General features: G+C 34.3%; 2 protein-coding genes across 2 annotated transcripts; one reads left to right on the top strand and one right to left on the bottom strand.

Annotated features, from left to right (window-relative positions):
* The first annotated feature begins 5,167 nt into the window (after positions 1-5,167).
* On the top strand, positions 5,168-23,785 carry LOC126664901 (uncharacterized). Its single transcript, XM_050357517.2, has 27 exons — positions 5,168-5,626; positions 5,959-6,118; positions 6,592-6,684; positions 6,949-7,051; positions 7,201-7,363; positions 12,147-12,321; positions 12,929-13,057; positions 13,163-13,759; positions 13,840-14,466; positions 15,330-15,398; positions 15,721-15,834; positions 15,910-16,155; positions 16,937-16,984; positions 17,143-17,286; positions 17,752-17,913; positions 18,018-18,080; positions 18,702-18,812; positions 18,923-19,006; positions 19,094-19,141; positions 19,837-19,911; positions 20,465-20,560; positions 21,418-21,498; positions 21,576-21,647; positions 22,185-22,229; positions 22,347-22,430; positions 22,519-22,622; positions 23,209-23,785. Exons 1-27 carry the CDS (start codon positions 5,430-5,432, stop codon positions 23,312-23,314), a joined length of 3,996 nt encoding a protein of 1,331 aa, XP_050213474.1. The 5' UTR covers positions 5,168-5,429; the 3' UTR covers positions 23,315-23,785.
* Positions 23,786-24,338: 553 nt separating this feature from the next.
* Positions 24,339-27,547, bottom strand: LOC126664902 (probable beta-1,4-xylosyltransferase IRX9H). The gene is made up of 4 exons (XM_050357518.2): positions 26,427-27,547; positions 25,354-25,603; positions 25,045-25,260; positions 24,339-24,786 (listed from the first exon to the last, which is right to left on the bottom strand). Exons 1-3 carry the CDS (start codon positions 27,215-27,217, stop codon positions 25,093-25,095), a joined length of 1,209 nt encoding a protein of 402 aa, XP_050213475.1. The 5' UTR covers positions 27,218-27,547; the 3' UTR covers positions 24,339-24,786; positions 25,045-25,092.
* Between the last annotated feature and the right edge of the window lie 433 nt (positions 27,548-27,980).

Here is a 27,980-nt window from a genome sequence, read left to right as displayed (position 1 = left end):
CCACTCTTCAATGATATGTACTTTCAGCTTTCGTACAATTCCAGAAGTTATGTATGAAGCAAAGAAGTTGCGAACCCTCATTTTATCGTTACCGGAATGAGACCTTGGAGAGGTACCTTCTGATGTATTTTCAAATTTCAGATATTTGCGGGTGCTAAATTTAAGCGGTAGTGGCATTAAAAGGCTAAGTGAATCAATTTATTCCTTCATATTCTTAAGATACCTCGACATGTCTAATACTCATATTAAAAACTTGCTTGAAAGTGTTTGTAGTCTTGGCAATTTACAAGTGATGAATCTTTCTGGTTGCTATGATCTCATTGAGTTGCTAATGGGCATAGCCAGGATGTCTAAGCTAAGGCATTTACTCTTAAATGGTTGTGACAGGCTCAGTAAAATACCACCATTGATGGGAAAACTTTTATATCTTCATACATTGTCTATAATTTATTGTGGGAAGCGAAAGAGCGGAAAGCATTAGGGAGCTGGGAAACTTGAACCTCGGAGGGCAGTTGAATGTTCGACTCTTGGAGAATGTGAGGGAGGCAGCGGAAATAGCGGAAGCAGACTTGATTGGGAAAAACCTACAGTCATTGGATCTATCTTGGGGAAATGATCAAAGTGGTATGTGCTCTAACAACATAGACGATGGCAAAGCAGAGAGAGTGCTCAACAACCTCCAGCCGCATAAATATTTAAAAAAGTTGTCTATAAAGGAGCACCAAGGACTGCAGTTTCCAAGATGGTTGGATTTTTTAAAAATCTCGAACATTACTGAGCTTGTGTTGACTAATTGCAGAAGGTGCGAAGAACCTCCTGCACTCGGTCAGCTTCCCTTCCTTAAGATCCTCTACTTGTAAGGAATGGATCCAGTGAGAAGTATCGACAATCATTTCTATGGTCAAACAATTAAAGCATTTCCATCATTGGAAGAGCTCTCGCTCGTGAAGTTTCGTAACTTACAAACTTGGTGGAACTTTAATAGTACACAATATTTTTGTTCTCTAGCCAAGTTGATCATCAAAAAATGTATAAAGCTGAGAAACATCTCGTCTTTCCCATTTTTTCGAAATCTAGAGCTACACAATTGTGACCATGTGATGCTCGAGTCCGTGTCAAACCTAACATCACTCTCTTTTCTTGTCATTAATGGATATTCAGAGTTGGTTTACTTGGAGAATTTGCTTCGAAGCAACTCTCTTCTCGAGTCCTTAGTGGTTAGCTCTTGCCCGAGGCTCTGCACAATCTCTGCCAGTGTAACAGAGCTGATAAATCTCAAGTCATTAGTGGTTTGTTGGTGCGAGGAGCTCTGTTGTCTGCCACATGGATTGTAAAAGCTCACTTCTTTAGAGTCTTTAGAAATAGTCGGGTGCCATAGTCTTGTCTCTTTGCTAGGAGACATTGAAGGTTTGAAATCTCTTCGGTCTTTATCCATTGAGAATTGCAATAGCCTTACAGAACTGCCACATGAAATTCAATTTCTTTCATCATTAGAGCATCTAACCATCATGTATTATTCGCGATTGTCGTCTTTGCCTGATGATTTGAAGCATATGTGTGCCTTTAGAAGTTTGTCCATTTTAAACCTTCAAAAATTATCCTCTTCCACATGGATTACAATATATGACTACCCTGCAATATTTGGAAATCTCAGGTTGTCTTGGTTTGCTGGCATTGCCAAACTGGTTAGCGAATCTTACGTTACTTCGTTCATTGGCCCTATCAGAATGTAAAAATTTAGTATCTTTACATAGAGGACTTCAAGATTTAAGTTCTCTTCAACATTTGTCTATCCAAGAATGTCATATCCTACATGAATAGTGTAGAAGGGATATTGGCGAGGAATGGCCAAAAATAGCACGTCTATATCGGATCGCAACTGCGAAGGGGTGTAACTGTAAGTGCCACAAGCAGCTCAGCTCATTTAAATGAATTGTATGGCGAACTGTTCGTCAGTTCATGTATGCAGTTAAGTTGATTTTTTTGGCAGTTTAGTCATGTCAGAATCTGTTTAAATGTAGCTCATTTTATTCCAAAAATGTTTAACAAAAATGGAAGATCTATTTGTTTATAACTAGTTTTTAACTTCTTTTGAACTATTGATTGCATGCATAAATTATTCATATTCTTTGGCAACTGAGCTATGGAACCAAGAAACAGTTTGAAGAATTTGTGCAGGACTTGAACTGAGCATATACAAATAAAAATTGAACAAAGGGTCGTCGCAGTCCTTGAATTTATACATCAAGGTCAATTAATTATTAAGGACAATATGCTCTAATTTTATGTCGATTAGGACAATACTTTTTATTTTTAGGTCAATTAATTATAATGCCCTCTACTTTTAATTGAACTAATCCCGAACTTGGGTCATCACATTCCTTAAATGCGTCCATTTTCTGCAATTTATGTTTTTTTAATATGTCAAATTTCATAAAATAGAATCTGAAACAGTTACATTTGTAAAAAATTGGAGAAATTTGAAAATTAAAGCCAATGACCTGACATGGAACAGACTATTTACGCTAACAGTAAATCTACTTACGAGAATAAAAACTAAATTACTAACTGTTTCGTCAATTATGTGTAGTTCTTGTAAAATTTAGGAGTTAGTTAACCAAAAATAGAGAATATTATAGTTTAAAAACTGTAATATGACCCTTTGTTCGATAAAAATGACGATTCCAGCAAAAGTTAAAGGTGATATGCCCAGTAATTTGATGCAAATCAAGTTTCATTTCTGTACAGGTATGAATGGTTTTTAAAAGCTTAATTTTCTTTAGCATGAAACTTGTTGAGATCATACAATTAACAAACGAGGCAGACCAACTAATCCAATAGAAGCAAAGAAGCACCAAATAAAAATTCTATCTGTACTGAAAATCTAATGAACAAACTACAATTTACTGCTTCAATCTGTTATTAATAAATCAAAATGCATCGTTTTAAAATTTTATAATCTTTATTATGATTTTTATTTTTCTAATAAATTTATGCACAAACTGTACAATTTTGTAATTCCACAACTGTAATCTATAAATCATATAATTAATATAGCGATAAAATTACAAAAAAATGTACAAAAGAGTTTTGATGTGGAGATGACATGGAATAAAATACAAAACTGTAGGTCCTGTTTAGTTATAGAAACTATTTTTTGCTTTCCATTTTCGATTTTCTTTTCATTTTTTAGATACTGTTTAGTTGTAGAAGCTATTTTCTGTTTTCCATTTCCAATTTTCTTTTCATTTTTTATGTTTTTCAATTTTTTATTTTCCAAACATAAAACTAGAAAATCAAAATTCTGTTTTTCATACCATATGTTTTTATCGAATAAACTGTCCATGTATTAAATTATAGAAAGGCATAATTACTTAAAACCCTCCTATCTTGTAATGTTTTTGCATTTATACCCTGACTTAGAAAAAAGTTCAATTGTACTCTATTTTGAGTTTTCGTGCTTCAGTTCTATTCGAAGCACTAAATTGACCTTTTTTCATTTGAAAAAAGGTTAAAATAAATCCTTCATTTTTAGCCTATATTCTAATTAGACGTAATATTATTAATTATATAAAAATACTTTCTTTCTTTAAAGAAATTAAACGAATAATAATTATTTAATTTATATTAATTATTAATATTTTTTTATAAATCAAAACCTGTAAAACAAAATTTACATAAAACAAAATCTATTTATATTTTTAATTTTTTTCCGATTCTCTGTTCGATGAAGGAGCTCGAGTGGAAGGAAGGAGCACAAATCTGTTCCCTCCTTCCATGAAAGAGGAGCACAAGAATCGAAAAAAAAAATTATTTTTTTTTAAAAAAAAATCAGTGGCAGGTTCGTAAATTGAAGGAGTATGGTAGTAGGTCGGTAATGTTTTTAAAATTATTAACTTTTTAATAAAATATTAAAAATAATTAATTATTAGAATTTATTTGAATATCTTTAAATCTGAAAAAACTTGTTTGTATTTTTGTAAATAAGAAAAAATATGGTACACCCCTTCTATTTAGTTGTTATTAACGTTTTTATTCTTAAATTATTTAAATCGTCAATTGTATCCTTAATCGGGGTAGAGCTGAAACATGAAAACCTAAAATAAGGTATGATCAAACTTTTTTTAGGTCAGAGTATGAATGTAAAAACATTATAAATTGGATTTTTTTATTAGGCCTTATAGAAAATACAAGGTCATACTTACATTATTTAAAATTAAAGTTTGTGATGAAGTTATAGATTGTGCCATCATTTTTATTTTCTATGATTACTTTGAAATAAAATAAATAATCAAACTTTATTTTATAATTTTCACAAAAATGTGTACAAATTTTAGGCAAATTAAGATGAAGTTCACAAAAATTAAAACTAATTTCGATTTTATTTGAAGGAGAGAAAGAAAAACTTCTTCAAAAAAATAAAAAAAGTACTTCATTCGTCCTAAATTTCACAAAAATCATACTTTATTTTATTTTAGAATTTCAATGTATAATTTTTTTAAAAGATAAAATCTCTAATCAAAATGGCAAATGTATATTTTAAGAAAGTTATGACAATTTGATCAATTAAATTTGTAATTTGTGATAAAATAATTAAATATATTCAACCTTCGATTTAAATCTATCTTCGATTATAAAACTCTCATTTTAAATCCATACAACTCTTTTAAACTGTAATAAAAATCAAATTGTGTAAAGTAATTTTATTTTAGTAAATAAAAGTCAAAGACCTAACTGATAAAATAAAACTACAGTTCAATCCTCAAGCTTTTTTTGATATAAATAAAAATAAAAATTATAGTTTATAAGATCTAATGACTTAACAAGTTCAATTTATTTCTTTTACTTTTATTATATTTTAATTATTTTATTTTTGTTACGTTTTAAAACTAAAAAACTGTTTAAAAACTAAATTTTATATAATTAATTTTTTAAAATATTAATTATTTATATTTATTAAATTATCAAATCTCATACATTTATTTATATAAAAACAAATTTTAAAATTAAATTTTATTAATTATATCATTTGACTTAGTTGACTGACAAAAAATAAGTGAAAGGATTAAACTGTCAACAGCAAAAAAGACTAAAAAAGAAGTACTGTCCGATAATTATTATGGTTATAAATTAAAGTTTTGGAATCATAATGATATAATGAGAGAAATAAGATAATTCAGGGATTGTCAGTGAAAATTAGCCGGCATTTGCTTGGTTCATCTCGAAGCTAAAACCCAAAATCGATTTACTCAGGTTCATCATCACTACTATTTCATCATCACATTAAAAATCAAGAAGTTAGCAATACAAGTCCCGCTTCTTTTAATCCCATACTCATGCCGATACCGATTCTGATAAAACACCACCACACTTCTTCAAAACCCTAAAAAATACACTCCCGTTACTTTGTCTAATCGAGCCAATTCACAATGGCCTCGAGGGACCAAGCGCTCTCTCTCCTCACGGCGGTAAATGCCCATGGCGATTTAGCAGTGAAGCTGTCTTCGTTAAAGCAGGCCAAAGACATTATATTATCGGCGGAGCCGTCTTTTGCTGCCGAGCTTATCCCTTACGTGGTTGAACTCCAGTTTTCTCCTGAGAGTCTTGTTAGAAAAATGCTCCTCGAGTCAGTACTTCTAAACCCTAATTTATTGTGTGTTTTTAGCTGTCAATTTAGGGTTAGTTTTTGTTCTGTTTAGTAGATTTTGGTTAGTTATTTTTGTGATTTTGAGTCTGGTTTTTAGGTTTAGGGATTTTAGGAATTATTGTGGTCAATGCTTTTTTTAACTCTGCATTAAGTTTCTTGATTTTCGTGTTACATAGCAACTTTATGAAGCTTATGAAGCATTATGAACTTAATCTTCTTTACAAAAGCTACATCCCTTATGTTTTTTTTAATGATTATTGTTTCTTCATTTGCCAGGCGTATCTTTAGTTTAATTTTATTTTGGTTGACAGGATTATTGAAGAAATCAGTTTGAAAGCAATGGAACACTGCACTTTACTTGTACCTGTCTTATTGGCATTTTTAAGAGATAATGTTACCGTCATTGCTAGGCAATCTATTGTTTGTGGCACACATTTATTTTGTGCTGTTCTAGAGGAATTGGCATTGCAGGTGCCTTTTATCTCCCCTATCTCACCCTGTAATGTTACTAAATGTTTCCTGTGCTTTGATTTTGTTCTTACGCTATGTTTGGTTCATGGAATAGGTGCGGAATGAAATAGTTATTCCGTATAGAATGACTATTTTTTTACTTTGGTTCATGGAATGGTTATTCCATGATTTTGTGGAATAAGTACTCCTCTTAGAAAATAAAGAATGGCTATTTCATTTCTTATAGAATAGCTATTCTATTTCATCCTATTCCATTCCATGAACCAAACATAACCTTAGTGTTTTAATTAAATTGCTGTTGATTTATCTGGGCTTACTTTAGATAAATGTTGTGATATAGCCTTGCTTTATTTATTTTGCTTGAGTTTTCTTGTTATTTTCTCCTCCACACCTCCTTCGTTTCGTCATTGGCAAACTTGCAATTTTTTTGAACTTCTCTCACTAATTTTATTGTTATATCCTGAAAACCTTAGTTTCACCGGCATGGTAAGGTGGAACGATGGCTCGAAGAACTCTGGATATGGATGCTTAAGTTCAAGGATGCTGTATTTTCAATCGCAGTTCAGGTATATTCAATTTGCTTTTCTACTTTGAAAATCTCGTTTAGCCTTATCAAACATTTAATTGTCAGACTGGCTGGCTCTGTTGCTGAAAAATTTCATATTGACTTTTGATACATGAGTCTTTTGGGTCAAGGATGTTTAGTACTGTTTTATTAAAAGTTTTATTGAGTTATAGTATACGTGTCTCTTATTTGCATTTTTTGTTCAACCTTTGAATAATTTTGCTAATGTAGTTTTCTTTTATCTTTTCTTAAAATTCTTCTGTAGCCTGGTTTTGTTGGGACAAAGTTGCTGTCGCTTAAATTTTTGGAAACATTTGTATTGCTTTTTACCACCGACGTCAATGATTCTGACAAATTTGTTGCAGAAGGTATTACAATCTGTTCCTTAAAGAGTTTAAATTACTTTCACCGGATATTTTGACAGGGACATTTCTTGTCCAAGTCCTTTTGGACTTTCACTTGTGTTTTTATTTTTAATCATGTTATTGCTATACCTGTTTGGCTCTATGTATCCCAGGAAGTAGGCGGTTATTTAACATCTCATGGCTGCATGATGGACATCCTTTTCTGGATTCAGTTGCACTCATGTCAGATGCAGACAAGACTCTTGGTGTTCTGTTGAATTTTCTGCAGTCGCCTGGCAGTCTTCCTGGTCCATTGATAATTGCAGTTGTAAATTGGTGAGGTTTCACAAACTGCTAATCTATCTATCATGTTTGCATTTATGTATTGTGCAAGTTACTTCTCGGTCCATACCATCTGAGTAATAGAAAGCACTTTCTTTTTACCCTATTTCAATGTTTCTTAATTACTTTATTAATCTTCTCGGAAAATTATGGGATATTAACTATGATTATAGACTTAGAAGTTGGTTATTAAATTATGGTGCTAAAATAGGAACAGAAATTTGGAATGATGCAATGTGAAACTAAATATTCCTCAACGTGCTTGAACATACCTATTTGATTCTATAAAGGCCATGCCAGTCTCTTGCTTGGTTCTGAATCCTTTTTGTGGAGTTGGAGCTTTGGCTAGTTTGTGTTGTGTTTCTCTATCTGTTCTAAATATTATTACGTCTAGTCATCTACTCAACCTGAGTTCTTATTTTGGTTTCCATTAATTGCATCTGCTGTAAAGTACGCAGATGATTTACACATGTGCTCACTTTATTAGAGCTTTAATTATTTTGTTGGATTTTGGAGCTTCACAAATCTCTAGGTCATTTTTTATTTTGATGAACTTTGGATATGTTCTGATTTGAATAATATGTGCAAATGTCTAAATGGTCCAAATATACTATTTTCTGATTAAGTGATTGCTTTCCTGTGGAGGATTCATATAAAAAATCTTTACCTGTCACTCATTTTTTAAGCATCTTCCTGCTAATGAAGGCTTTAAAATTTTCTATATATTTATATAGGGAGTAAACTGCATTTTACCTTCGGTTATACTGTCTTGAATTTTTTGGAGGGGATAACTGAAGCTTGGAAGCAGGTTGTAGTACAAGTTCAACTGCTTGTTTCTGGTATCATTGCAGCATGCTGACCAGCTCTGTTATGAGGAGTTACTGGGCTTGGATACAGCTGCACTGGTGGTTCAGATAATTGGAGTTACAGGGATAGACAATGTTCACATTGTGTGGATACTTTGCAGAATAATTGGCCAATTATAGGAATGGTTAACTGATGGTATAATAGTCATCCCAGATGGTGAGAGAGACTGGGTTGTCAAGCAACACAGTTTATGAATTGTAAACTGTTAAGGGGCCATTTATATTACTTCAGTTTGAGATCTGTATGCACATACAGCTGACAATTACCAAATTGGAAATGTATTATTCTTCTGTTACTGTTGATGCACATTTAATACCTTGAATAATCAAAATATTTTTAACTGGAATTACCTGCTATACGGCTCGTCTGGCTTGTTTAAATGTCTGCATTATCTTTGTGAAGTATTATCTTTTTAGATATGCTGCTTTTTTATGAGCAAAAATATGTCAGCCTGATGCTTACTGGCTCTACTTTGTTTGAATATCAGCTGCAAATATAAAAATTGTTAACTAAGCCTAATAAAGTTATGTGCTCTGGTGTTCATAGAAACAGTGCTTTCATATGAATCAGGGTTGTATTGTCAAACCCTATCACGCAGACGATATTGCTCACTCAGAACAGCTTCCAACTTTTGGCAATGTTTTTCTCCCATACGTCAAGCATTAAAATAAGCTGTCTTTTCCTTTTAATGTTGTTAGATGATCAATGATTTTAGATTTTAATGCTTCTATTGAAAATGTCTCTAAAGACTGGTTTTCACCTGATATGCATTGAGTGGAGGGCATTTGTTGAAAACTTTTGCATGGTCAAAACCTTTCAAGTCATTGAATTTTTCTAAACAGTTGATTGTTATTTTCCACTCTTTTCAAATTCTTATTTCCTGATGTTCGTTGAATTATACTTATTACTTCTATTGTTTTTTAACTGTTTGTGCTTTCCTGTTCATTAGCCCCTTGGTTGGCATATTGTTGCTTGCACATTGTTGGTTTGCATATGGTAATTAAGTTGGCATGTAGTATACCTGAATATGCAGAACGTATGTGTATTTATGTTTTGTTAATCTTGAAGTTGAGAATCTGAATCCTATTTTATATGTTAAAGTTTGAAGAAAATATGTATGTTTGGATGTGTTGTTAACAGGGCAATACATATTTCAAAAAAGTAAGGATGCTAGTTGAATTTTGATTTAAACTCTATATTAACTATCAACCTAAATTCGTTTACGCATGAAAAAAATTGAAGATATGCAGTCGGTGAAGCTATTCGAATTGCTAACCTAGGGATATGTGTTAAGCTCTCAGGAATTTTTTTTATCTGGTGTATTATCTGATTATGATAGTATTTACCTGAATTTAAGATAAGTATGGAACTAATGTTTTCAATTACAATCCAAGAAATTGACCGAATGGTGTTTTATTCTTGCCATCTGTTTATGTGCATTAGGTGATAAAAAGATGACCAGTAACTTAGATTTGCTAGACTGCTAATAATTGTGGAAGTTGGATTAGATATATGTTCTGCATGAATTGGAATAACCCTTATGCTCACTGTTACTCTCATCATTTTAGGTGGATGGTTTTGTTAATCTTTTTTTGAAGTGTCAGAAATATGTTAAGGTTGTCTTGATTTGAAAGCTGAATGATTATAGTTTGCCAGAACGCTGCTTTCACTGGTTGGTGTTGATTTGCTATGTCCTTCAAATGTATGTTGGACTCCTGTTTTTAACTCTTATGGTCATAACTTTTGCCTTGTTCACTAGCAGATGAACCTATTAATATTGTTGTAACCTTAAACTCTAAACTGAAAAATTTGGTTAGGTATTTTAACCTTCACCTTTCACCGATGGAATCGTTACCAGGATTAAATACTACTGTGCTGATAGAGTTTGGCTAGTTTTGAGGACTGTTCCTAGAGTTTTACATGCTTATGATAATGTTGGCATTCATATTGTTTGCTGTTTGACAGACATGTTCTATATCCAGTTTCTGTTAGCGTCTTTGACATTGTTTGATTATTTCATTTGCTTTCTAAATCTATTTATTGGTAGATAAGTCTCGAGCATCAAGAATGTTGTTTCTGACCTGTAAATTTATCAGGAGAACTAGTTTTATTTTTTATGTTCCTTATTTGTTATATGAAATTAGCGGAAAGGTCCTGTCTTGGCTGCATATAGCAACTGATACATTGTGGTTTTGTCTATCTATTTATAGGTTGCATGACAACCCTGATAATCTTTAAAAGAAACAGAACATTGAACTTGGTCTGAGTTTTGTATCTGTCTGGCCTTTTGGTTTTTAGAGGTTCAGCTGCAAAAGTTTTAACTATTTGTCAGGAAGATGATGTGTTGGGATTTGTACCTATTAATTTAGAGTGGATTTTTTAGAATTTCAATCTATTCTGACTAGAATATTAAGCTTACAACTCAATTTTTTCCTCTGTCCGTGTTTTATATATAGAAGTAAATTTTCTTGATAGAAGAGAAGTTAGTGATCACGGGAAGAAAGGAATTGCAAAAGGTTTCTGTAAATCATTCCATGAATCTTTCTGATGTGCTCTTTTCCCTAAGATTTCATCTTCTTGTGAAATTAGAAAGCTATTTGCGGTCACACAAAGGCAATATCAGTGAGTTCTGTTCTGTCTCTTTAAGAAGTTGAATTGCAGAATCCGGTGGGAGCTTTTGTTGCTGAAGCATGGTTCTGCAATCTTCATACCACTTGGAATGATGCCTTTGATTTTTGCTTTTAAGTAGCTAAGCAATGGTGTATTGGGTGGTAAGAGTCTCTAGAGTTGGCAAGATGGATACAATATGTTTGCTCTAGCTGTGAATCAAGATACAGCAATGTATAAAGAGCATGTATTTTCGCTGCCCCTTTCTTGAGATTTCAGGGAACTTGGTGGCTGGGGAACTAAGCTAGTTCATTCATTGGTTTCACTTCCAGTATGAAGGCAATTTCAGCGAATACGCTTCTTGATTTTGAGAGTCAAGTCATTTTTTGTGCTCTGGTTTTTATGTCATGTTTATACATTTTATTGCTTTTAATAGGTTTGGGCTTGACAAGGCCTTGCGTTAAAAGCAGTTTGTTTCTTTGCTATTTTATTGATGGATATTAACATGTTGCTAGTTGGTTGTATCATATCAGCAAAGATTACATTAGAAACTACTGAAAATAGTGCATAAATTTACATCTTTTTGTTTTTGCTTTCATTTCATAATCACAAATCTTCTTTAGCCTAAGATGTCATGGACCTAAACTTTTGCTTCACATATGAAAAACTACAGGATCTTATTGCTCTCAATGGAACTTGACTTGAGTAAATATTGTTGAATGATGCTATTTTGTGATGTTGATTGTTAAATCATGGGTATGAGGTTTTAGTAGAGGATTTTTATTCATGGTTATAAACAATTGTGTGGCAAATTAGGACCCAATTTAAAAGTATTTGCTATTTATGGACTTTCAGATGATTGCAGTCTCATTCATTCAGTTTGTTGTTTACATTGCATAATATCTTGGTCAAGCTCGTGTTACAGAAAATCCATGTCAAGATGGTCCAAGAACTTGCAGAATGAATGAGAGGTTCAGAATAAACTGTGCCTCTCCATTTTGCCTATATATGTGTTTCCCTTAACATTGTTATGCTTTGCTCAGACCTCATCAATAATTTGTCTTTTCATTCTTGTCTTTGCCAATATATTTGTCCAGTAAAAAAAATTCTTTTAAATGAATAAATATGTTATTTTAAGGCTTTGCTCAACCTTGTGTACTCAAATGACTAAGTAATGAAGTTCTCAAAATAATTGTTGTCTTATTGGTCTAGCATTCTGTTCTCTCTTAGATTCATCTTAATTATTTTCAAATCCCTTTTTTGATTTAAAAAATTAGTCTAGTGACATGTATCTATTCAACAGTCTTGCGGCTATAGCAAGGAAGAGGCCGCTCCACTACGGTATCATTTTTTCTGCACTGCTTGATTTTAATTCAAGTTCAGAGACGATGAGAGGATGTCATACTGTTAGCATCCAATATTCCTTGAGAACTGCCTTTTTGGGATTCTTGCGGTGTCTACATCCTACCATCTTTGAGGTGAGGTTACATGATTTTACATTTGCTAAATTGTTGACTTATATTATTTTGCTGACATTATTATATCTAACTTGTTATTCCATTTACGGTGTTTCAAACTGCAACTGGAAGCATGGAAGATCATAATACTGACTAATAGTTATATATTGATGATTGCATCGGAGTTCTGTTTGCAAAACAAATTAAATTGGCATTTGCTGCTTAATATGGTTCTAGATTATGCAGTCTCTGACTTATTCTTACTGGCCAAATATTCATGTCAAGAAAAGGTTATCTGTTGCTGTTCTGTCAGTATTTAATAGGAAGACAGTCATATGCCATTATCAGGATCTTTTCACAAATTAACTTCCTTCTCCTGTGCTTTTAACCTTTTTATTTTACCTAGTAAATGAACAGTTTGATTCTAGGTGAAAAGGTCCCTCAGAACCCAGGGTGATACAAAGTTACATTAATACAGTTGTTTTAGGACAGCTGCTCTATTATAAGAAATGACAAACTAATATTTAGCTCGTTGCTTATTCACTGGTAGTGGCTCTGTAGAACTGCTGTTATTTACCTGCTCTCTTATCTATAATAGATTTAGACTTCTGTTTGGTTCCCTTTTCAGTCAAGAGATAGATTGCTTAGAGCTTTACGTTCTTTGAATGCTGGGGATGCTGCTGATCAAGTTATTCGTCAAGTTGATAAAATTATAAAAAGCAATGAGCGTTCTTCACGCGACATCAGGGTCAGCAGGGTAATATTTTGTTGAATTACTGTATCATAATCATTTATTCTAGCTCTATGATCTGTTCCTCTCATTTGTGAAGTTTTAATTGTCATGAAATATAACATATGCCAGGATGATCAACCATTAAGCCAACCTTTAGTTTCAAGTGATCAGTTAAGAAAAAGATCCGTGCCTCTAGATCATGAAGAGCTCTCTAATGGCCACGAGGTGTCAGCCAAGCGGATTCGCTATGGACCTGCTATGTCATCAATTATGCCAGTGCAAGTGATTGATCCCGAGGAGGATTCTGTATCTGTCAATGGATCTTCTAACGGTCCTTTATTAGATGGTGATTTGACCCCTGCAGAACAAATGATAGCTATGATTGGTGCATTGCTTGCTGAAGGAGAGAGAGGTGCTGAATCACTTGAAATTCTAATTTCGAACATTCACCCTGATCTGTTAGCTGATATTGTAATTACTAACATGAAGCATTTGCCTAAGAATCTCCCACCTTTGACAAGGCTTGGGAGTGTACCAGTAACTCATCAAACTGCCTCTTTGAGCACTCCTGCAAAATTTGTATTGCCATCTGCTTCAACAACTTCAGTCTCTCCCGTCACTGCTACACAAGTACCTTTTGCTGCAGCAAGTGCAAACAGTTTATCACTGTCCGATTCACCCACGGTCAATCATTTGCCTGCTGATTCTAAACGTGATCCAAGAAGGGTAAAATATACATTATATTGTTATATTAGTTTCTTTTGTTTACCGTTAGGTTAAGATAATTTTATTGTCAATATTTCCAGGATCCTCGCCGCCTTGATCCACGGCGTGCAGCAACGCCTGTTGGAGGTCCATCCATGCCTATTGCAGATGATAGTGGTGCTACAGAACCTGAATTTGATGTGTCAACTTCTTTAACTAGGCCTCTTTCAGTTCCAGCTGTGACATCTGCTGAGAATCCTCCTGTGCTTCTGATGTCAAACAAGGAAACTGATGATAAGACTCTAGAATGTCCATGGGTTCCTGAAATTGATCAACAAATTTTTAAAGAGGAGGTTTTCAGTAAACCTGAGGAAATCGTCCCCATATTAGAAGTCAAGGTTTCTTCAGACCGTGCTCTTTCTCCTTTACAAACAGTTGATGAGGATTCTGCTGCATTAAAGTCGTCAGATGTTGAAATGACATATGGGGATGACACGTCATCTTTGATGGACCTTGATCAGAATTCTCCTTCTGTTTCAAACTCGTCCATTCCTGAAGAAACCTGTCAAGATTTGCCTCAGCTTCCATTATATATTGAACTTACTGAGGAACAGCAAAGAAGTGTGAGAAACTTGGCAGTCAAACGAATTATCGAATCATACAAGCATCTACCTGGGATTGATTGCAGCCAGACACGCATGTCATTACTTGCTCGATTGGTTTCGCAGGTAGAGGCAGCATAATGTTTAATTGTTGAACTCGTTTTAAAAATAACATTCTATGATGTTCAGCGGTTTTTAAGCAGTTTATCTTTCTTCTGCCCCAGTTTTATTGAGTAGGGAATTGCTTTGTTTACTGTATCGATTACAATATTAAAATTCTGTAAGAAAAAAAGGTTTTTGTGTTATGTATCTTTTGTTTCTTGGTTATTGCATTTTCTTAATTTCTTCAAAAATTTAATTGAAAAATTAATTTCCGTAGCCTTTGTATGTGGTAGTAAATATTCTGAGATGGTTCTAAAAAACAAGTGAACAACCACACCCGAGTTGAACTTGAAGGATGCTATTCCTAGAATGTTCAACATCACTAAGAGTCTGCCATTTCTCAGCAACCGCAGACCCAAATAAGATTATTAATTCTGCTGAGGTTGCAGACTAAATTGTAGTCCTTTCTGCTAAATAAAACTGATCAAATAGAAATTATAGCTTCTAGAATGGACTAAGGTGCCACACTTCTCATTTTTGTGTGAGGAAGACGACAGAAAGTAGTCTTGTTAGGGCTGTTCCACTTTTCATAGAGAATAAATGTAGTCTGATTCACATTGCTGTCAGTAGCTTGAAATATTGCTATCACTGAATATGGAATTCACCAGTTTAATCCATGTAACTTCACTTCTCTTTCTGGTTCAGTTTGACACTTGTGCAATCATCTACTGTTTTATGGTTTTCTTGTTCAGCAAGTAGCTAAAACATAATAGGTTATTTAAACATATCTGAAATCTGAAGGTTTTAATTACTATCTTATAGGTTTTTTTTTTGTGACACTTGTTTACTGCTGCATTTGCAATTTATGCTGTTTTCATTTATTTCAGATCGATGCCGATGATGACATTGTTGTGATGCTACAGAAGCATATAGTTGTGGATTACCGGCAGCAAAAGGTATTTTCTGTGTTTGGGGTTCCAGATGACTTCTTTGAAATTAACATGTGCTTGAAATTGTGCTGTAATTTATTGTCGCATGATGATCTTTTTAAAATTTACCCATATTTACTATTGCAAATAAAATGGGTTCACATGTCAATTGTAGCTCAGGGTTGAAAGTAATATACTTTCCAGTTAGTGTTTCTGCGCAACTTCTTTGGGTTAATAACATTATGAATTTGTTAGTAACAAATTTTTCATTAGGCAAAACGATGTAGTAATTGTGTTTAGTTTCTAATTCAAGCTTCTGTTATCCAACTTCTTTCTTCCATTTGTTCAGGGGCATGAGCTTGTAATGTATATCTTGTACCATCTGCATTCACTTATCATTCTTGATTCACCTAAAAGCTCCTCATATGCTTCTGCCATTTATGAGAAATTCCTGTTGGCAGTGGTAAGTACACTTTCAGATGGCTCTATGTAATATTTTCCCTCTGAGATTTAGATTTTCATGGCTCTTTCAATGTAGGCCAAATCTCTATTAGATGCTTTTCCAGCTTCAGATAAGTCCTTCAGTAGACTTCTTGGTGAAGCTCCACTTTTGCCAGAGTCAGCCTTGAAATTGCTGGATGATCTGTGCTGTAGTGTGGTTTTGGATCCCCATGGAAAAGAGGTTAATGATGGTGAGCGTGTCACTCAAGGCCTTGGTGCTGCCTGGGGTTTGATTCTGGGTCGTCCAAATTATCGCAAAGCATGCTTAGATATAGCCTTGAAGGTAACTCTGTCACTCCATAGCACTAGAAAGATAAGGATTTTTTACATTTTGATTCTCATATATGAAATTTTCATATTAAGGTAGCTGTGAGCCTCTCTATGTATGGGAAAGTAGATAGATGCTAATTTTTTTAGGGAACTTGTTATTTAACTGATGAAAGCAACAATAAATCATGATATTATCTTTTTTTGCCTGAAACGCAAGTGTTATTTTGCTGCTTCCATAGTGACTGCACTTATATTAAAAGAAGGTATTATTATTATTATTATTATTACTTAGACAAATCCACCAACCTTCTGTCCGCTTCACCTACCTAACACTGAGAGAGAGAGACGCCAGACAGAACCGTAAACTGGAATCTTCAGTTTAATAAATGAAATCATGGAACGAATACAGATTGTGAGCTGAGAAAGCGGTTAAAATATTGGAAAGCTTCCATTTTATTGTTCTCTTTTACAAACAAGGTATAGTTGCTGTATTATGTTTCTATGCTTGCGAAATGTGAAAGGATCTATAAATTTCAAATTGGGAGACCAGCGTCATGGTGTACCGTCTCTTTCGCCAGTGCCTATGTTCTAAACCTGCATAATACTGTTAATGTTTATCGTAAAATGGGAGAGTCTCACACAGATCGGTTAACCTTTCTTTCTCACATGAAATGAAAGAAGAAGAATGAGATTGGAGGAGCCTCCATGAATAATATCATACTGTTTAGGGGTGTATGTGTATTATAAATTTCAAGTTTTATTGATGTTATATCTGTCCTGTTGCCTGTTGGCAGTGTGCTATTCATTCACAAGATGACATTCGAGCAAAAGCTATCCGGCTGGTATGTATACCTTTTGCTTTATGAAACTCTGAAATCTTGCTAATGGCCTTCACAGACTGTTGGATAGGCTTTTCATTTGAAAGTTATTTCAGTTTCTTCCACCTAGGAAAAAGCTTTATTTCATGTTTCATGTATTTATTTTTCTATGTTATGAACAGGTGGCAAACAAACTCTATCAAGTAAACTATATAGCAGAAAGTATTGAGCAATTTGCAATAAAGATGTTGCTGTCCGCTGTAGATCAGCATGCATCAGATACAGAGCTTTCACAGTCAGTTTCCACGGACCAAAGAGAAGCGGAGGTATGGATCATGCAAATTTCCTGGCATACTTTCCTTTCCAGGCCATTGTGCCAAATGCTTGATCTCTTAATTGCATATTTGAGGATCATGAGATGCGTTAGTTTTGGTTGTGTATTATATGATACTGGCTGCTGGTTGTAAAGGGAGGCTTCACCACCTTTACAGTAAAATACATACAACATTCAATTAAGTCTCGACCAATATTTAATGGGAGTCACATTCCTCTAAAACTTGACCTAACATTTGTTTTTTGCACCCATGACATACTGGAGGAAAAAGTAATACCTTCACTAAGTTAAAACATGTCTGTCAGTTTTTAAAAAACCTGTTTGTAGAAAATAATCAGTGGTTTTAAAAGGCGTTCACCTACTATTTGGGTTGAATTGGAAAATGAAAACTTGAAACATAGTGTTCATCTAATAATTTCTTTTGACTACTCCTTTTTCCCTTTGGTAATTATTTCAGGTGGGAAGTCAGGAGACATCAATCAGTGGATCTCAAGCCTCAGATATTGGAAATTGCGAAAATAATACACAAAATGCACAGCCAGCAGTCCAAAATATGTCAACAATGTCGTTGTCAGAAGCTCAACGAATAATTTCTTTATTTTTTGCTTTATGCACACAGGTTTATTAAATTTTCAGCATTGTTAAAGCTTCATATTTATGAGAAATGTCATTTTTCTGGCTGTACTTTTTATTAAAATGCTGACAAAGCTTCTTTCTTATCAGAAACCCAGTCTTCTTCAACTTGTTTTTGATACGTATGGGCGTGCTCCAAAATCTGTGAAGCAGGTATTTGTCCAGTTATTGTAATTTTTTGTTTGCAGCTGTAATATTTGATAGAATTTTTGGTGGATGCTTAATATCTATCCATAAAGCCAGTTGTCAAATATTTGAAATCTTAGATTTGTCTGAGTTAGTTTTGTTACAAATTACAATTACACGTGGTAACTTTAATCATGCATCAGTTAAACTACTCTCAGAATGGCACCAACGAAATACTTCAATCATACATCACTTTCTTGAGTCTGCATTCATGAGGTTATCTCATTATGTCTTTGATACATGGGGATTATCCGGATTTGGGGTTGGTATCTTTAGATATGCTGACTACGGCAAAGAGCAGACTTGCAAGTGCACAATGGATCACACAGTTCATTGATTCACATCACTTAGATTTCACTTACTGACATATTGTGTGGTATTAGAATATGATCAGTAGTTAGGTATCGTTATACCCTCCTCTTAGTAATTTCGTTTTCTCTCTGGAGATGATATAGTTTTTGCCTCTTGTTAACTTTGTTCCAGTTCTCTCAGCTGATTTTCGCCATCTTTTTTGCGGCCGAGATAATAAATTATAATGGCTATATCCATCCTTGATTTCCCACTTCTGATTTAGCTTTTTGAATGCAGGCTGTTCATCGACATATACCTATTCTTATAAGGGCCCTAGGGTCAGCTTGTTCTGAGCTGCTCCATGTAATATCTGATCCTCCAGAAGGATGTGAAAATCTTTTGATGCTGGTATATACCTTTCCTTTGTTATGATGAATAAGCAAACTGTTTTTGAAATTATGTACTCTGATATTCAGTTCATGAATTTGTTTTGAATTTGATTTTGTTTATTTGGGAAGGTGCTGCAAAAGTTGACTCAAGAAACAACACCCTCTGGTGATCTAATTGCTACCGTTAAACATTTATATGATACTAAGTTAAAGGTCTGTGTATTCTTTTTTTATCCTTTTAAGAATTTTCTTTCAATAATTGCCATGATCTCCTTAATGTGGCATTGTTTTATCTTGCAGGATGCTACTGTACTTATTCCAATTTTATCTTCACTGTCCAAGAATGAGGTCAGCATCACTATTTTGTTTTTTTATGTTCTTCAAATCAATTTTCAGTTGCTGTGACATTTGGTAGTGGGAAAAGTGACTGGCATCCGTAATTTTTTGGTCGTGCAAAGCAAACTATAGATAATAATGATTCTGGGCGTTATGAAATTTTAAATCCAGTGGATCATCTTCTCCACCTTTCATTATGACAATGTGATAAGAAAAAATTAGTTTATCAAAAATCAGAAATTACTGATAAGCCCATTCTGATTATGGACAGTTTCGTAAATTTGGGAAAACAATATTGATTCTTGGGAAGACTATATTAGTTCTTGCAAGTCATAGTCCATTTTGTTCCATGTAGTATTACCACCAAATAGCCAATTGCACTTGCAAGTCTGCTCTTGACCTGGACACCACATGTTAGAGAATTGGGGAATGATATCATCAGCATGTGATGCAGGAGCTTATTATAGATAGATGTTTTGTGTTCTATCCCTCCTTCCCAAATCTTGACAATTATGTATCGAGTTTATTCCATTTGGGATCCACATTAGTGAGACGCTTGTAAAAGTTTAAAGCAGGTCTTGGACATGGCAGTTCAAAAATCTTTAGTCGTATGCTTGCAACTTTTTTGTGTTGAAAAATCTAGCATTTGTTGAAAGTTATTTCTGCTGGTTATCTAAACTTGGATTTTGATCATTTAACGGTCACAGGTATTGCCTATTTTCCCTCGGTTAGTTGGTCTTCCCATAGAAAAGTTCCAGATGGCACTTGCTCACATCTTACAGGTAACTGTGAATGATTTGTGCATTGTTTCTTGCATAGAATGTTGTACCATGTATTTGTTTTTCTTTGTGTACAACCAATTGGTGAGGGTAAATTTTACCTTTTGGTGATGTTACTCTTCTGGTATATCTAGGGTACTTCTTTGCATGTATGTTTTGCCTTCTGATGAAGAGAAATGATAAACAAGTTATTTAACAGAACATTTGCGCTTAAAGCTTATAAGCTGGTTGATGCAGATTTCTATATGGTATACGGTACTGGTGTAACATTACTGACCTTTGTGTTGGATACAAATCACCAATTGATACAGCTGTCAAGTCTTTATTGAATGCATTATGTAGAATGGTTGCTGCCGTGAATTTAATTGAACTATTTTAATAAAGAATACAAACATTGTATAATTCAGTTGATCTTTCTATCCTTTTGAATGTGTCCCATGCAAAAGTTAGAATGTTGTACTTTGTTCTCTAAGCTGTACTTGCAATTATAAAGTTTTTTTTTTCCCGTCCAGCAAAGAGAAAAATTTGTTAAAAATGTATAGCTTGCAAATGGCAGGGTTCAGCTAATACTGGTCCAGCTTTAACTCCTGCAGAAGTGTTGGTTGCCATCCATGATATCAGCCCAGAGAGAGACGCCCTTGCACTCAAAAAGGCATGCACTTTTGTGCTCCTTAAATTTGTTATTTTTTTTCAGATAGGAAGCCTAAGTTTTCTGTGTTGAAGACTCTGATGATCTTTGAATTTTTTTTGTGTTGCTATGCCATATCATTGTCCATAGACTATCCCATATTTTTGCTGAGCTGTGTTTACAGTGTTTTCTTTAACAATGATTTCAAGAAGTAAAGGATTTGAGTCATTTGATGCATCGCTGGTAGGTTAGCCTGAGTATAATACATTTCTAAGGATATCAGCATACCATGCACATGCAAAAAGTTACCTACTATTACGTACAGTTCTTTCATCATTTGTAGTTAAATTTTCTCAGGGTCATCCCGTTACTAACAGTTAGCCAGGGAAAACTGTGTAGATCTTTTTTTTCAATTTGCATGTAAAGATTCTCTTTTCATGGCATATTTTGCAGGACATAAAGTAACTTGTATCACTTGCATATCTGATTCACAACTTCTGGGGATATTTTAAGGGTTAATTACTATTACCCTAAGGTTATATCAAAATTACAGTTTTTTCCCTGCATTTATAAAAACTACTATTTCAGTTTTCTAATACCCAAATTGCCAGGGGCAAATAGTAATTTTTGAAAATGCAGGAGTAAAATAGGAATTTTGATCTAAATTTAAGGGATGATAGTAATTATCTTTTCTTTTATATAGAACTCCTTTGTCCCCCCCTGCAGAGTCTCTTTTTGTTTATTCACGCTGATCACTTGTCAGGGTTGCTAAACTAGATATATGTTCTTTTTCATTTTTGGGCCTTTAGTTGGTTGTTTTTTCAGTTAACTTCGTCTCTGTGCCCATAGTAATGTTTGCGGTTTTCTTTTTGATGTTTCAGATAACAGATGCTTGCTCAGCTTGTTTTGAGCAACGGACAGTATTCACGCAGCAAGTTTTAGCGAAGGCCCTAAATCAGATGGTATGTAAATCATGATAATTTTCTGGTGTGTAATGGAATTTTATTTCGATACTTTTAGTAACTGTTTACGTTTTTAGGTTGATCAAACTCCTTTACCTCTACTCTTTATGAGAACAGTGATTCAGGCAATCGATGCATTTCCTACGCTGGTAATTTTATTAAGTCAATGTTAGAATTCATTACAAATCATATTCATTTTTTAGCTAATGGAGACATTTCATCTACCTTGTAATTATTTATATATTTATTATTGTGTTTGGCATCGCCTTAGTGCATTGTGGCATCAATATTTAAAGTTCATAAAAAAATGTCCCACCATCTGATGGCAATAAAGACCTAATAAAATCCAGGTGCTTTATGCTTTATAGCAGGTTGTATAAAGTTCCAATATTTTAGTTACATCCATAGATATGCTATTGTCAGCTGTGAGTTTCAGGTAGAGGCTGCAAAATTTCACTTTTAGATAACACCTATTGACCGGGCATGTTGTTTTCTGCATGATCCATTATATTTTTGACAACTCTAGCGCATGTTTCATAGTTGAAAAGTTTTCTTTAATACGCTTTTTCTTTTTTTGCGTCATAATTGTTTGTGGGTATGTGAGGTTTACAATATTTATTACTATCTGAAAAGTGTGGAATGATGTGAGAAAGCAAACAACATCATGATAATAATTTCTTCACCAGGTTGATTTTGTTATGGAGATACTATCCAAACTGGTGACTAGACAGGTAATCTGGCCCTAAATAGAACTTTTATCCTTTCAAAATCTTAGAAAAAATATCTTGTCAAATTTGCTCTATTTTGTGTATAAAACCACTTATTTGTTGTGCTTATTTGGCATTCAGGTTTGGAAAATGCCAAAATTGTGGGTTGGGTTTCTAAAATGTGCATCTCAAACTAGGCCCCATTCTTTCAATGTTTTACTACAGGTATTACATGGGATGTCTTGGAGAACTTCCTCTTGTAAATTATCTCTTAACCTGTATATTGCCAATTTTTCTTAATTTCTTCTTGCAGTTACCCCCGCCACAACTTGGAAGTGCTATGAGCAAGCACGCTAATCTCAGAGGCCCATTAGCTGCTTATGCAAACCAACCAAGTATCAGAACTTCACTACCTAGGTAATTTTTGTGTGGAGCTGGTCTACTAGATTTCCTCCCAAGAGATAACGTGAAAATCATTTATTCTCTAGGGTTAATGGCAAATTAATATACGAACTTTACCCTAATTTGCAATTACAACACGAACTTTGAAATTTGGAAATTATCACACAACTTTCATTTTTTTGGCAAATTGGTACACTGACCAATCATGCAACACCACGTGGCTATATATTACAATGTCCACGTTAGTGTTTTTCTAGTTTGGTGTACCAATTTGCCAAAAAATGAAAGTTGGTGTGGTGATTGGCAAATTTTAAACTTCGTGTTGTAATTACAAATCAGGGTAAAGTTCGTGTATTAATTTGTAATTAACCCTATTCTTTATGTCCCATAAGAATAACTCCATGGTTAATTCCACACGGATTAGAAATATAACTTGTGTAGCTGGAATAATTTATTTTTTTCTGTCATTTCAAATGTCACTTTGTGCTCGAGGATTATTTTTGTTTGTTTTTTAAATTTGGTTTCCTATTTTAAAGCCGGTGATACTTATGTGAAGGGGCACTCTATTTTAGGTGCTAATTTGTTGCAAAATATCTTGCAGATCAACTCTAGCAGTTCTTGGTCTTGTCAATGATTTGCAAACACAAGAGCCACATGTTGCGACCTTACATACTTCTGACAGAAGTTCCTCAATTCATGGAGCATAATTAACGGGAATAAGAATAAGAATCTGACAAATTGTATAGCAGGGCATTGTAGAAGACCATTCCAGATGTTGATCTTCATCAAATGGTTCCATTGCCAGAAAGGGGAACTCGATTTTGCAGCTTTTGCAAAGGCTTAAGATGGATAATTGTCTTGCAAGTGACGGCTCAAAGTGCATACGAGTTGAAGTGGAGTGGATTCAGCAGTTGGAGTTGCCCTTTGGGCAAAGAAAACGCCTTAAAGAATGCGACCCCTCCCTTTTCGTGGAGCCCTAATAGTGTATTGTAACTGTAAAAACATTTCCATTCTTGTTCCAATTTCTTGGTGTAATTAATCTCTTGAAATTTTGATATTCAGTTGTACCCTTAAACAGGCATGTTTCATGAAAGGTGCAGTTAGTTGGGGTAGAGAGCACTGCCCTTGCATAAGTTGGCAAATTTGTTCTGGATATTGAGTAAAGAATATGTTGGAAAGATGTCATTTAATAGATAGGCCAAAATACTAAAAACTCCCCCACCTTTGAACTTTTTTTCAATTCCACCACCACCTAGGAGAATTCTCAATTGCACCCTATTTAGGGTTTTCAGTTTTCATCTGTATCCCAAAATAAAAAAAAATGATAATTTAATTAATTTAATGATAAAATTATTAAAACCAACTAAATAGAGGGATTGTATCATTATTTTTTTCATTTGAAAAAAACAAATAAATTAGTATATGAAGGATTAATTTAAATTTTTTTCTAAATAAAAAGAGGTCATTTTAGTCAATTGGGGTACAGACAAAAACTAAAAACTCCAAATAGGGTGTAATTGAAAATTCTTCTACGTGGTGGTGCAATTGAAAACAAAGTCAAAGGTGGGGGTTTTTAAGTATTTTTGCCTAATAGATAATATGCTAAGTTTATAATCACATCCTAATTTTTAAAAAACAAATTTGAAGTGTGCACTACCATTAACAGATTTGTAGACTGAAGGGTTAATACAATCATCCACATAAAGGTATGCACAACCATCCAATTACAAATATCAGAAAATATAACTCTGCCATATAAATTGAGAAGGGAAAAAAAATATCAAGTAGGAATTTCAAAACATTGCTCAACAAGTAACAGTTTCTTGATGGGACGAGATCTAGACTCAGCAATACAAATGAAAGAATGACAGCAAACATCTACTTGCACAGAACAAAACACCCTTCATTTTTGGGGCTTAGGTAGAATAGCCAGCACCTAAAGCTAATTACACCCATCGCAGTCCTCAAAACAAAGATCTATAGCAAAAACAAGACTTTGTTTTGTTGAAAGAATATCGTGGAAGGAGAACTACGCAATTAAAAATGAAAATCTTTTGTTTCTTTGTCGAATGCTGCTGGACATTTTCCAATGCTGGCTTGCTTACAGCAGATAGCACCAAATGAAGCAAAATTATGCTTGAATACGGACAGCAGCCACCCATGAAGCGAGGGAATGTAACTGTTAATAGAGAAAGAGAGTTGGTAAACTTTTGCACAAAATGTTAACATTTGTACTAATAAAAGTATAGGGTAATACAAACAGATAAAAGATATAACTGCCATTTCTAGAACCAATAATTTGTATTTACTTGTTCTTTCGAAAAGTTCAGATTATGCATCCATGAAATACGTGTTCCATATTTTCCTTAAGACATAAGGTTGAAACCTCAAATCATCAAAACTATAAAAAAAGAAATCCAGTATTTTGAAACCTAACCTGTGTAGAAATTTTATCATCAAAACTGTAATTTGGACGACTCCATCATCAAATTGGGAGATTGACATCAAGGTTCTTCTGAAACAGCCAGCCTCTTGGATAAACAAGACCATGGACATCCAAATGAAGGTGCCAATTCAGCACCCTTGAACATCCAGGAGAAATACCTTCCATTTGACTTTCATCTTCCACCACTTGCTCTATGAACGTGGTCTCCTGTGACAAAATGTAATATCAGTGTGTATGACCGACAATTACATAAAGTTAAATTCTTAAGAAAGGACACCCTAAAATGAGTATGATGCATACTTGGAAACCCTCCTTCACAGTGTCTAACTGTCGAATTGGATTCAAATAGGGGCACTGCCATCGCTTTGGATCCCACAAAATAGTGCTGTTGAAAGCAAATCCTGACATATCGACATGAAACCTTCGAAGTCTTTTACTTTTTTCATTTGTGTGCCATCCAATTACCTGAGTTCCATTGCATACTGGACCTTCCAAAATTGCTTTGTTTTTACTTTGTGCAAGCATAGCAACAGGCCAAGTGCCGAATCGGCTATACCAAAATTAAACATAGCAATATCAGGAATTATCTAGGGAAACATAAAGAAGAAATAACTGAAGCCAACAATAATTGAGTGTCGATTGAGAAGCATAAAGGCTCCTTTTTGATGATGTTCAGACAAATGATAAGAGCAAAATCTCCCATGCAAAACCAATGGGGAATATGAAATCTGCTAACAAAAAATGTGACATCTCTACAAGTCCAACTATATATATTTACAGTATTCAGTTGCTTTTCTCCTATAATTCTTCCCATGAAGAACATAAAAAGGCTCTTAGAATATCGGATTGCCATGTTTCTCGCATAGGAACAACTACAATCCAGATTAAAACAAGCAGAGAAGTAAATTAGAGAGAAACAAAAGCAAGCAACCCTCTGAAATAACTACTACCTCATAGCAAAAGACATCTAATGAAATCATGCATCCTATCATACACATTGCCAGTCATTTGGTGCACATAATCAAAGTCAACCGTTCATTTTTGAAGCATCAAAAATACTTCCACAACTACAGATGTATAACCAAAACACACCACATTTCAGCAAGCAGTACAGACCTACTACTACATTACATTTCTCTACCAAGTAACTACCTTCAAAATCAAAGAAATTAACAACTCACTCAATGTCTTCTAAATTATTATTCTATATCATTTTCAACCATGCTTATAAACTCCATTATGCAAAAACACCCAAATAAAGCCACTAATCAAACATAGCAACGTAACAACAATAAAATCATGGAATTTTAAAAAGCAACACTCGAACATATGCATATTTCAACAGAAATAATGAAATTGATCTCGGAAATTACCTAATTTCTCGCAAGCTTTCGAACAACTCAATGGAATAGACATTATCATCGTCAGCAAAATAAACAATCCCATCCAGCTTATGCCTTTCTATGTGCTCTAACGCTGTATTCCTCTGATAAACCCCTCTATCCTTAACATTGGTCAAATTCTTATCACACACCAAATGCCTATACATAACCCCCGTTTTCCTCAACACATCCGCCGTCTCAAACGACGCAGTTTTCATTTCGACAACAATCCATAACAAAGGAGGCTTCACTAGCTTCAGTAACTGCCCTAATCTATTCAAAAAGTAACCCTGCATTGCCCTGTTATACGTCGGTGTAATCACGATCAGTTGCTTCATCGGACTGACGGAGTTTTGATTAGCGTTAATGAAGTTCAAACTGACGCCAAACTCGTCGTGCTTAATGCTGCGATTATCTCCGTCGTCTAGCTGAACATTGACGTGAGGCGGTTTGATCTCGAATGAAAAATCGTTAACGCTAACGTTATCGTTTGTGTTATCCACGTGGCTGTTTGTGAAGAAACCTATAAACAACCCTAAGAGAAAGAAAAAAAAGCAGTGGTACAAAGATCTGCGAAAACGGTGACGTCTTTGTAGGAAAATCGAGGCGAGAAATTTTCGGAGAACTAAAGTTGAATAACTATTAGTTGAGTTGTTAGTGAAATTTTTTTGAGAAGATGGAGAAGAGATTGATAGTGGAGAGTTAGCAGCTGCTGATGCGGCGCCGTTTTGGTATGTACGGTCATGGTAGGCTGGCGACAGTGTTCGACGAATTGATGCCATTGATTGAAGCTGAGAAAAAAAATTACATGATCGAATCAGAATTTTCCGGTGGTTGTAACCCTAGGATTAGTAATGAATCATCGGACGGAGACTGGAGTGAGAGATTTTGGCCGGCGAGTGTGAAATCTATAGCGGAAGATAAAACTGATTGATTGATTAGTTTTGCGAAAAATGAAAAGAAAGAAAAAAGAACTCGTCGCTAAATATGAAGATTTTTGAACTGTGAGAGTGAAGAACAGAGAAATGGAAATGGGGGAGATGAGGTGTGTCTGCAGAGATCTGTTAATTTGTTTATTTCTTTGCTTTTGGTGTGTGATTTTACCGCGGAGAGTTGAAGACTGTGATGTACGCGCCAGCCGCAGTGGTTTGGGTAAGTTTTAGTATTGCTTGGTTGGCGCCATTGACCGTTCTACACGTGCCCATTTGCCAATCAAATTGCACGCGTTTTTGTTTTCTTTGAATCATTCTCCAGGAGAAATTCTTAGGTAGACTCAGTCTACCACATCCCTGGTAATTTCTACTAATAGTTGCTTTAAATTCCTCATTAATAATGTTAATCATTTAGTAAGACAATGGAGGCAGTAAAACAACACTCAAATGTTTTGGTCTAAACGACGTAAGAGAATGTGACCGTGAGCACTAGTTACTCACATCTTGGTGCCACTGGGCTGTAAACAGGGGGTCGAACCATGACTCCAATTTAGAAGGATCGAAATTTAACTATTTAGAAAACATAAAACAAACGGTTTTAACTGTCCCTATC

Source organism: Mercurialis annua, linkage group LG1-X, assembly GCF_937616625.2.
Source record: "Mercurialis annua linkage group LG1-X, ddMerAnnu1.2, whole genome shotgun sequence".
NCBI lineage: Eukaryota > Viridiplantae > Streptophyta > Magnoliopsida > Malpighiales > Euphorbiaceae > Mercurialis > Mercurialis annua.
This window is presented reverse-complemented; position numbering and strand designations above follow the sequence as displayed.